Source organism: Ambystoma mexicanum, chromosome 1p (genome assembly GCF_040938575.1).
Source record: "Ambystoma mexicanum isolate Mex_15411 chromosome 1p, UKY_AmexF1_1, whole genome shotgun sequence".
NCBI classification, from domain to species: domain Eukaryota; kingdom Metazoa; phylum Chordata; class Amphibia; order Caudata; family Ambystomatidae; genus Ambystoma; species Ambystoma mexicanum.
This window is the reverse complement of record NC_090921.1, coordinates 170,504,390-170,516,422: the sequence shown is the minus strand read 5'-3', so window position 1 is coordinate 170,516,422 and position 12,033 is coordinate 170,504,390. Positions and strand designations below refer to the sequence as shown.

The following is a 12,033-nucleotide window of genomic DNA, read 5'->3' as shown; positions in this document are numbered from 1 at the left end:
TGCATTGCCAATGGCAAACAAATCAATATAAGAACCATCGTCCTCTTCTGTATGAAAGTTGTAGTAAGCCAATTGTGTTACAAGTCTTTCCAACTCCTTGCTCAGTTCCACTGGAACCGCCTGCCCCTACCCATCCGCTCTTCTCCCTCCTACCCTACCTTTCGCTCTACTCTAAAATCTGATCTTTTCCATTCCCCCAACACCTCTTATTTCCTCTTCTACTTCTCTCCGCCCATGCCTCACCTCCTACTTCTCCACCTCTACACCCTCTCCTCCCCTCTACTCCCCTTTTATCCTACCTCCTGCTCCCCATTGGGTCCATTGGCGGAAAGGGGAGAATTTTACCACCAGTAAAACTGGCACTTTCCGCCCAAACTCGGGATTGGGCAGTGCGATAATCCAGTGATAAGAGCGATCCTGCCACATTTTTACTGCTCCGACCAACTCCTGATGACCCAGACTGACTTTTCAATTTGATATATGAAGAAAAAGACTGATTTGTCACGTGGACACCTTAATTCTCATGCGCGTGAGAAACCTTGTGGACATAAGGAAGTCACCTTACCAGAATTATGTATTCCACCTGGAATAGAATTTGGTGAGTGAAAATAACTTTTCTGAAATTGAACATGTGTTGAACATATTCTGAATTGATCCAGGGGAAGAGGATCCAAGCACCATCATAATAATTCTCATTTTCTTTATACTTGAATATATGTTGAAATCGCCAAAACATTCCTGTATGATTTTGTTGTATGTATTAGTGTGAGGGACAGACATTTTGGACATTTTCTTTTAGCATTAGTTTGGTAGGCAGGGAAATCGTTGTTAGGTTAGGGAAAGCTAGGGGTTTAAAACACCTTTTATTATTTAATAAATGGCATCTTGCGAGAAAACTGCACCTATGTGTCTGTCTGACTCATCACAGCTGACCTTAAGATATTTTCTTTTTCACCATAGAAGGCTAAAGCCGCCAACACATATCTCGGTCTTGCGCCCGATTCAATCCTTTTGGGGCCAACCCGATGGATCCTATCTATAGCTATTTCAGCTGATGGGAGGTCTCCAATTAGGTCACTTAAGCAGTGCAGTATTGTGTTCGTCAGGTCCTTATCCATAACATTTTCCGCTAGTGCTTTAATGCAAACATTGGACCTTCTCAACCAGTTTTCGAAGTATTTGCATTTTAAGTTCTAGGTTTTGGAAGAGTCTTCATAATTGTTCCAGGAGTTGATTGTTTATACTTAGTATCTTCAGCCACCTCTTATAGGGCATGTTCATTTGTTGCAATGCACTCCAAGTTTCATGATCTCATTACCTTCATCGATTGCTTTACATCTTATTTCAACAAAGTGAATTGTTCCGGAAATTATGTTGTGGTATGATATGATAGTCTATTTATATAGCACCTATGTACAATATGTTTCAATGCGCTTCAGGCAAGGGAGGGAACAAGGAAAAATACAATGGCATCTTACAGGCCATGAACAGTAAGGATGTGAAATTAACTAACATACTCGGCCTGACGACATTTCCACTAGTGCAAGAGCTAAGACCTAGATAAGGAAGGTAGGGGGAGAGTGGGAAGGAAATGGAAACAGACAGGTGACTACCGTACTATGCCTGGCAACATTTCTGGTACAGCCTGAGAAAAACAAAAAGGTGAGAGAGAGGGGTGCAGAAAGGGGGGGGGAGGAAGAAAACAATTGACTATCGTATTAGGCCTGACAAACTTTCAGATAGTGCTAGGGTGGGTGGGTAATGTAAGGGGAGGGGAGAGGAGACCGAGGAGGTCGCTATCATACTAGGTCCAGGGACAATTCTGATAGAGTAAGTGCATAGAAGGGGAGGTGGGGTGGAGATAGAAAAAGGGAGAAAGGGAACAGAAGAGAGAACAGAGTAAATAGTCAGAAAGAGTGGAGAAGCAGGAGGGGAGAGCGAATACAATTGCAGAAGTCAGTTCTTCTCCTGTTAGTCCTGGAGACATTGAACCAGCTTCCTTTTTTACTGCCATTTGTGTTATGTAGTTCCTGTATTCTGGCATTCCCCAAAGTCCAGCAAGAGGACTCCACACTCTCTTGTGCCAACACCTACAATTCAAATGTTAACGCGACCCCCAAGGAGCTGCTATTTCCCTAGAGTGGCCTTTTTTACTGCTATAATCCACAATGATCTTCCCAATATTGTCCTGCAGGGCCGATAAGACTCCTTTTTCTCAACTGGCATCTGTACCCAGTTTCAATGTTGACCTACAATGAGCCGTTGTCGCAGTACCTTCGTTAGTTACAATAATGGGGGGAGCCAAGTCTCACCATTAAGATGCAGGCTTCTTAGCATGTATTCCACTGCGCTGGCTTCCATTACCTCGCTCGCTGTTGTTTGCAGCACACTTATGCATGCAACAAAATCATTTCAGGCATTCATATGGCTGTTCAAGTAAATAATAATTAGAACCAAGTATTCTTGTAATTAGGGTTGGATCCCCTTCCCCAGACTTACGGCAACATTTCCAAATTAAAGTTCTAATGAATAAAGTTCAATCCAATAATCAAGTTCCAATTCAAAGGGTAATATACACAAAGGATTCTCCCAATAGCCAAGTTATGTTTCCAACACAAAGTTCCTTCACTTCTGGACGGTTTCAGTAGGCATTGTGATAGTTTTTGAATCAAACAAAGTTCATCATTCTTCCAATAAATATTTCAATAGTATTTCCCTTTTCTTGAGAAAGACAACAACTAAACACTTCTTTATACACAATGTTTTCATCAGGATGATTTTACCACAGTTCATCCAACACATCGCTGGAGTTGCACTTTCTTTCCTCCCCAAACTTTAACCACAATGGAGTACTTCAATGTCTTCTTCCTGGTTCACTAACCTGCCAGGACAACTTTCGTCCTAGCAGGAGAGTACACCAGGATGAATCTCCTAACACTGCTACAGGTACTGTGAGGTGTGGGCTACTTCAAAACATCAGTAAAGTCTTGACAATAAGATTCACAACTTCTTCCATAAGGATGCAACACCCACTGATGCCGTATGTTCCACTGTTTAAATGGCCACATATGCTGCAGGGTATTTAGCTCTCCCACTTTTCATTCACTCTTCACAAGGAGGACCACTTGCCTGCCATCTATGAGCTTTCTCTATCACAAGAAAGGTTTCTTCCAATTACCCTTCTGTGGGTTAGGCAATGCTGGTTGTTATCTGGCTTCTAGATTGCACCCTCTTTACTTTGGCCATGCTGGTTCTAGTTCAGGTTTGATATTGCCACGGTTTGCTTTGCCAGTGGTGGTTATAATGGGGTTTTAATAATGCCCCCTCTGTCCTTGGGCAATGGTAATCACAGCCTTTCTAAAATATTGTTGTTCTTCTATTTGGGTACTGATAGTTAAACACTTTCTCGGTTCGTTTCCTTTTCAGTATCGCTCCCGTTTATCACAGCCTTTTTTTTTTAGAAACACGCGTTCTGAGCCTTTCTGCTTCTTTTGTAGCATTTCTATGCTACTCCCAGCACCCAAATATAAACGACTAGGCTATTTTGATGTCCCTCGTCACTTGCAGTGTTTGTATGGGGACATACAGACATACAACAAAAGGGGCCAATTCAATAGCCCAAAACAAACCTGCTCCTGCGCGCATTGTGTCAAATGGTCTGAACGCTTGTTTGGCTCAGTCCATCCTGTGTCATAACATTTCTTTCTTCCAATTACTCTTCTTTGGCTTAGGCAATGCTGGTTGTTATCTATTTTCTAGATTGCACCCACTTTACTTTGGCCATGCTCGTTATAGTTCTGGTTTGATATCGCCCATGCTTTACTTTTCCAATGGTGGTTATACTGGGGTTTTAATACTGCCCCCTCTGTCCTTCGGCAATGGTAATCACAGCTTTTCTAAAATATTGTTGTTCTTCTATTTGGGTAGTGATAGTTGAACACTTTCTCCTTTCTTTTCCTTTTCATACAATCTTTAGGACAAAAACAATTATTTTCATTAGTACGGTATTCAAAACATTGTGAAGCAGTTAGCGGTTTACAACGAAGCGCCCGGGGTCACCTGCCATGGGATAACTAACTGGGTTTTCCCTGCACCTCAGTGTCTCTCGATTCCACTGCCGCTTCTGCTTTTCTTTTTAGGAGCTTCTGATCGCTAGGGTTGCGATCCTGTGACTCTTGACTTCCCGAGCAGTCGACCTCGTCACTCCTCTGGCGTCCTGGTGCTCTCCAGCCACCGGAGACCGTCACTATGTGCGGAGAGCGCCTATCTCCCACAGGACAACCTGTACCATCAGCGCGTCTCGCTGCATGACCTCTGCAGCTTGGGAGTCTTTGGCTCACGACTATCAGCACCATTAACCGCCAAAGGCACGCTGTGGTCCCAGCGTTTTCACTCTGCCTCTGCTGCATAAATGGCCACGGATAACTTCTGCTGCGGCTACTCCCCCCCCCCCCATCTGCTCCTGCTCAGGAGGCAATTGTTTGTAACACTAGACTTTGCAGTTCTGTGCCTCAAAGCTCCTCTTCCTCGTCCCAGTATCTATGGCATTATGGGACTTGAAGTCCCCAACATTCCGATTCTTCTTTTTAAGTTTTTCGTTTTACAATATGCCATTGAGACTGTAAGGTCACTAGAGAAGTAATTGAGAGGATTCCCCTAATTCACCTGATCTGAATCCCCTCCCATGTGTTCCTCTGCAGACCACGACCCCCAGGTTCAGGATGCGTTTCCCTTTCCCTGGCCACATGAGAAGGGACCCAGGCCAGGGTTGGTGGGGTGACCACCTGTGATTCATCACATGAGCCTTCAGGGATCTAGTCGGCTCACACATCGATTTATGCACTCCACCTGGGACTTAAGCCTCAACTTTCAAGAGCATTCTCAGGAGATTCTGGCAACAGTGGGATCCCCCAATGGGGCTATATATGTGCACCCCCCCCCCCACCCAAGCATGTCATCTCTCATTTCCTCGTGGGATTATGTCCTTTAGAGGACTGGGCTGCATTGTTACAGGAGGGCAGAGCACATTCTTCACATCCTCTTACCAGCGGGTGCCATCTTAAAATCCACAAAACAGATTTTCAACATGCGTGACCCACAGTAGTGCCATGCCACCTTCTTGACTGAGCACATCCATCAATGTGTCTCTGAATTTCCCCAGTTTAGGTACAGACCACACTAATACCCAATATATTACAGGCCTGAGTGCCACCATTTGATCTAAATATGGGAGATCCAGTTCCTGGTGGATTAATATAGTTGAAGTACATTTAGGTAATCCCAAGATTATTTTTAGAACCCATTTTCGATAATGTTTTGATTGGAATAATTGCTATGATTGACATCTTTGAAACTCCCTCCACCCTTCCGAACTTTTTGCTGTTGACTTGAACCAGACAAGACTTTTACCTGCCTACTTAGTTCCTCGGTCCTAGCTATTTATACTTTCCTATTTTCCATTGTGAAATTCCTTGCTCATTTTAAACTGGGCACATCACCTTACAGTGATGGTGGTAGGAATACTGTCTCTTTTGTAACTTTGTGGTTATTTGCATAATGTATCCAGGACAGGCTAGTGGCAGCAGATATTCATCTACCTTTTAATTACATTTTGTACACTTTCTCACATAATTCCAGCTCGAATTTAGGAAAAAGGGAGGCCTTTGAAGTGGAGCATCCTGCTGAAGAACCATGGGTCGTAGAAGCCAACCAGTACTCCTTTCAGCAAATGTTCCTGCAAAGCAATGCTCCTTTGTCCGATCTCCTAAAAGGCTTCCTCTGTGCTTCAACCTCTGGACCAGTGTGAACAACCAGTCTTGACTTCTGCTTGAGGATCCTGCCCTTATAAGCAGTTGGATGTGTTGGTGGACCACTCTGCGGAATAACCAGATGACACCTAAGCTACCTCGCTGCCTGGGTTGCTGTCCGCCCTTGGACACCTCTTTTATACAGCAAATGCTGACATAGCTTGAATTGTGAGCTACAAACGAACACTCAATATATACTTGAAGTTGTTTAACTGTCAAGATGTAACAGAATTCAATTTGGTACAAAATTCGATACCCATGAATTGCCCTTCTGCCCTAAAACATTCTTAATTCCGAAGATACATACACTCAAAGCAACATTACAATAAGACCACCAAGTCCACCTATTCTGCAAGTTCACCAACTACTTTAACACTTTGGACCTCCAACGTAATCCTGGCCATCTCCTCTTTGTACATCACAGGTGATTTGAAGGCTATTCACCAATATAAAAAAACACTCACCTAAACCAGTGATCCTGAGTAGGTGCTGTGTTCCCTGCCGCACGGACGGAGACAGAGTAAGGTCTACAAAAGCCTTCACATTGACTTTATCCACCAAGCTAAGCCAGAAACTGTAATGAGGCTGGATGGGGTCTGATGGCATGGTGTCTGGGAAAAGAAAACAGAAACAAACATTTAAAAAATAAAATAAAAATCACTGTAGAAAATGGACTAAAATCATTTCTTGAAATGCATCCAAAGTGCGTCAATGGGAAAAGTGCAGACAGAAAAGAGACCTGGACACAGTTATTTTAAGCCTTGGTTTCCCCTTCTTTGAAACTATAAGGGGAGCAAAGCTAATAAGCGCAACATGTGGGCAAACCCACACACTCCACACACACTTGCGGGTTCCACATACCTCAACCCCTATCTAGCCAGCTATACATGCAGGATACAGAGTGAGTGTGGTGGGCAAACCATCTAGAAAGAGACAATGGGAGAACAATGAATATTGCTATTAGGAACTATTAAAATATGGTTCTGTAGATGTGGTATCTTTCATACCTGCAGATTTATATATTTCTCAGACTTGGAACTCAGAGCAACTTACAGCAGGTGTAGAGGGTGCTCCGCCCCCTGGATCCCCCGGTGGAGGTAGAAAAGCTGAAGAATGCGCATGTAGAGTTGAGACAAGGGAGTCTGCGTTGGCTCTAAAAGCCAGACACTGGCAGATATTGCCAAATACCCATGACACATGGTGTCCCTGCCTTCCCACATGGCGCCTTTGTCGCCTCCAACAAAAAACCCAGACATTGCGTCCTCCCATCTCTGGTGTCCTGTACCCCACCAACCAGAAAACACAAACTCCCCCCTTCCCAGAAAGCTCACCACCAGCTGTTTCCATCACCTTTGTACTTCCCACTTCGAATTGTAAATCCCTGCATTGCTTCCTGGAGCTAGGCCCACATGTAAGTACAATAAAATAAAAAATCATGAGTCACTGCAAACATGTATTTTGGGTCGCTCTGCATGAACTAGGGTGGTCATGTTTGTATCCAGTCTGCAGATTGTAAATACATTTCTCTGGCTCAGTTTGTAAATAAAGAACTTTATTAATAAAATATTCTCTCATTCAGTATATTGTACTGTGGGTTGCCTCGGAACTCACCAGCAAAACATTTCTAAAGTATTCTATAAAACAAACAAAAAAAAGGCGCGTACGCCAGGCAAGAAGAAACCCAATTTATCCTGGGCTCAGTTACAGATGGGAAAGCGAAATTCAAATAGAATGTGCAACATAACTGCATGAAAAGCACTGTCGAAGTTATGCCCCAAAGATGAAACTTTTGTAACGGTACAAACTAATAGCATCAAAACAATGCAACATTAGGTCAATCCCCCAATTGAAGCCAATAGGCAGAACTATGTTATTCCCCTACAGCGGGACATACATTATCTGGAAATTAATGAGTCCCGCAAATGTTACCACATTACCCTCGACCCCACTATGATGTCACAGTACAACCCACTGTTCCCACATCATGATGCCAAATTATTGAGACATTTGAGAAGACCAGCGTATCTTTATTCATATGCCACCTGCTTCCCCCATGAGAACACAACCGATCATGACAATACAGGAGCCATAAACTGTTAACAATTTATGGACTTAATGTTGCAGCCTAGAAGCTCTTTGAGCCATGTCCCAGGCTGAGATGTGCTGAGGGGTGATGATTTGAAACTGCCATGGGGCATTTTTAGACCAGTTTCCAGAACTAATATGCTCAATTATAAAATGGTTGTACATTTGCTGCCTTTCCACGTGTTAGGCAAGATTGTATGCAGTACTCTTTGGGTGCACTACAACCACCTTGACCTCCTGGCAATAGAAACCCAACCTTTGATACAAGTCTGCACTACACAGGTTGGTAGCGTGTGGAGCAGCCAGGCTCATCTCAAGAAGGGGTCAATGTGAGCTATAGGGGAGTTACACAGAGATTCACAGTGATAAGTATTCAAATACACTCTTGCACACAAGGTTTTTTGATTAAACAATTATTAATTTATTTACCAGTCACTTAGACTGAAGCCTTCCTCAGAAGGGAGCACTATAACACACCACATCAATATATACTTCAAAAATACACTCTTAGTTATCTAAATCAGCAAATACCCATTTGGGATGTCACACAGGCACTACCTACACCCTCAGGTGACCTTAATAGCTAGGGTTCTGTTGGAATTCATATACCACTGTTGCATTTAGAAAATTCTTGGGAGTAGTTTTATTTATTTGTTTTTTTGTATAGCGCCGACTGCTCGCAAGCATCGGGGCGCTTATATAGAGACAAGGACAGACGAGAGATGACAAACGAGTGACGAGACAGATCAGTTACAGTGGTATTTCGGCAAGTGGTGATCGTGGAGTCTTACAAGGGTTTATTTAAAGAGCATAGTTTTAAGTTTTTTGCGAAAGGAGTAGAGGTTTGTTTCCAGCCTGAGATAGGTCGGCAGTTTGTTCCAGCTAGCTGCCGCACGGTTGGGGGAAGGCTCTCCCCAATCCGAGTTCTTTTTTATGTTTCAGAGTTGTTATCAAGCCCGTAGCTTCTGATCTTAAAATCCTGGTGGGATTGTAGGGTGTGAGCTTGGCCTTTAAGTAGGCAGGTGCCTTGCCATATAGACTCTAATGGGTTAGGCATAAGGGCTTGAATTGTACGCGGTCCTCCATTTTCAACCAGTGGAGGTCACGTCTGGCTTCACTTCTTAAAAGAGAAGAGAGTATTCACACAGTTATTTTTAAGTACTTTCAAAACAACCCCTCAAAGCAAAGTTAGTTAACCCTTCCCTGGAAGGAAGGCAAAACACATAAGCAGAAGAGAGAAGAGTAATTCAAGGAGCCTAGGCCAGCCAATGTTAAATTAGCAAAAGTCAAGGTGAACTGAAGCACTTCTTGCATGTTAGTAGAAAGTCTTTTCCAATGTCTAAAAAGTCTTTGTAGAATAGAAGAAAATCAAAGTAGGGCCACAAGCTGATTAAGCAAGTCGCAAACGAGAACAAGTGGCTACACAACAAGAGGTAAAGTTCTCTTAGACTTTACAGTACCTTTAGGTTGAAGAAAATGTGTAGCAGATGACTTCTGTTCCTGTGCAGCTCTGCAGATCTCGCTGTTCCTGGGCCTCAGTCGTGGGGACAAGAGGGAGGACTTCTGGGGACCCCTGCACTGCAATGGGACGGTCACTGCTCGCAACCGGCAAACTTCAAACAAGTGGCTATTCCGTGTTTCAGCTCCTCGCGTCTACCGCAAATAGCAACACTGCAGTTCCTGGCTGTCGAGGTGAGCTTTCCTTGCTTCTGGGATCCTGCACTCTATTGAGGAGGCTCAGGCTCAGTCAGTCCTGCTTCCTGAGAGTCTGTGGGATCTTCCTAGAGCTCTTGGCCAGCTTAAAAGCAACAATATCCCTAGCTATCTTGTTCCAGCAGCGACTGCAGTGGACACTCGACCAGCGTTGAGAGGATGTACAGGTGGCTTACTTTGGAGTTGATTGGACGCACCAACTCAAATGGAGAAGTCGTCCTTGCGGACGATTCTCGGTCGATACGAATTTGGAGTTTTAGCACAGCAGCAGGGCTTCACCGGGCAAACCAACGGTCCAGAAGTTGAGGCAGGCGTACTCTTCAAGTTCATCTTCGGATTCCTTCGTCCAGTGGTCCACTGCCTTCCAAGCCAAAAAGCCTCGCCTTTTATGCAGCTTGCTCCCATACATTCCAGCCTAGCTGTCAGTCACCCAGCAGCATGGCTGTCCTTGGCGGACAGCCAGCCAGCCGGCCAATCACCTATAAGTGCATTCCTGTCTCCTAGGAGACTCCGCACAGGGCGTTTCGGGCACCTCCCTCGCTTCCTACCCCACCAGACACCCTGGAGCCAGAAGCGGGTTACACTCGTGAAGCCCGCCGAAGTCAAAATGAACAAAGGGACCAAACCAGGTTTGGCGCGCATAGTAAATCTCAAGAAGGACCTTTCCACAAAGAAATGGCGAAAAAAGAACACCTGGGCCATTTTGACAAAAATGGCACCCATGGGTGCTTTACCGTGGCTGCAAACGCAGCCCGCGGAAAATTCCATAATGGTAGTAAAAAGTAAACCACTGCCACCAGCCATTCAGTGAGGAAAGGGTAATATAAAAATGTTACATGAGAAGCTAGACAAAGGGGATACCAAGTAACCCCTCCAGCACCCTATTGTAAGATAGTCTGGGCTGGGTCTAGAACGTTACAAATAGAAGTAAAGTCAATTTCACTCTACTGCTCTGGGAAACAGTAGTTTATCCCAGAGAAGGTATTTAAACCTTTGGGAAATCTGAAAGACTTCCCTGTGTCACTGCACTGAAGGTGCTGTGTGACAATGTAAAAGATTATGCCTATGGAGTTTGTTTGACTACACAACCAAAAGAAACAGTGTACAAAATCACCTTAAAACACATGAGAGAGTGGGAAAAAAGGGTCTCTCTCTCTCCAGGTTAAAACAGTCAAGTCCTCAAAATCCAGCAACGTTGCTGGGGGTCTCTAAGGTAGAGGGACCTGGCATATTTCTGAGAATTCTCCCTTACACTCTGGCACCCATGAGCTTTGCTTCCTGGCCCCAAATGCATCGAGAGTGGTTTAGTTCATTGCAAAAGATCCAGGGAACATGTAGTTTGCAATGTGCTGCCAGCTTCTACCAGTGCTAGGCAAATTAATTAAATGCAAATTTGTTTTCTAGTGAGAGTGAGCACCCATGCCTGTTTGTAATGCGTAAATCTAATGTTAAGTCCCTCGTACTCACCTGTAATTCAAACCTTATTTCCTGTCGGTTATTTTTTCATTTTAGAACACCATTAAACTGGGCATTCTCAAGCCTAATGCATAACCCTATGAGTCCATCACTAAAGCCCACCTCCTTTTTTGTGGGCTATTCCACTACATTATACCCCCCTTGTATTGGTCCATCAATAACTAACTCTTCTTTCCGACCAGCCCCCAACTCAGCTACTTTTGATTTGGGTATCCAAACTCTTTTTAGTCTGGTCATATCACCCCCATCATCTTCCCACTTTTCCAAGGGTCCCTCTATTATTATTACACACCTCCTGCCCATCCCTATCGCATGGAATCCAGAATGCATTGTAGTTTTTGAAATCCTCAGGTTGTGTTGTTACCCAGTCAACGTCATAATCAATCTTTTCGTCCTTTGTTAATGTTTTAGTATGTTCATTTTTGCCTTTTGCCCAGTCAACATGCAGGGGCAGCATAAATGTTCCTCTCTTTTTGTGAGTATAGAGTCTAAACAGAGTTTTGCTAATGCAGAAGATGACAAGCATGAGGGCAAATGCGGGGACAGTCACTCCCCGCATTTGCCCTCATGCTCGTCATTATTCCGGAAATCCAAACTGGTACCGAAGTGAAGATGCTGTCCAGCCAGTTGTTTGACTGTACCCCACTAACCTCATTTGTCATCTTTTCGTGGAGTGTCAGTAATTCACAGATTTATGCTTTTAAAGTTCCATTTGAAGCTTCTCCATCGGGCACTAACGTGCAGCAACTGCTGCCAAATTTAGCACAAACTCCTCCTTCAATAGTGGTTAGAAGGTCCAAAACAAATAGTTTTAAAGAGCCTTTAGACACAGGGCTCTCAACTCTTCTTTTACTGTATTTAGGCATTTAATGTTGAGTAGGCCTGCTGCAGCAAACCCATATTGTGTCAAGTGAAGCCATTTCACATTAGCTGCTGCCTGCATCCCCGGAAG

The 12,033-nt window shown here is 44.0% G+C and overlaps 1 protein-coding gene across 1 annotated transcript in view; it reads right to left on the bottom strand.

Moving 5' to 3' along the window:
* SLC12A9 (solute carrier family 12 member 9) overlaps nt 1–12,033 on the bottom strand; it is a 681,455-nt gene that overhangs the window by 109,757 nt on the left and 559,665 nt on the right. The window contains exon 13 of the mRNA XM_069646063.1: nt 6,272–6,418. Coding sequence (XP_069502164.1) covers nt 6,272–6,418 — 147 coding nt within the window. The remainder of the gene's footprint in view (nt 1–6,271; nt 6,419–12,033) is intronic.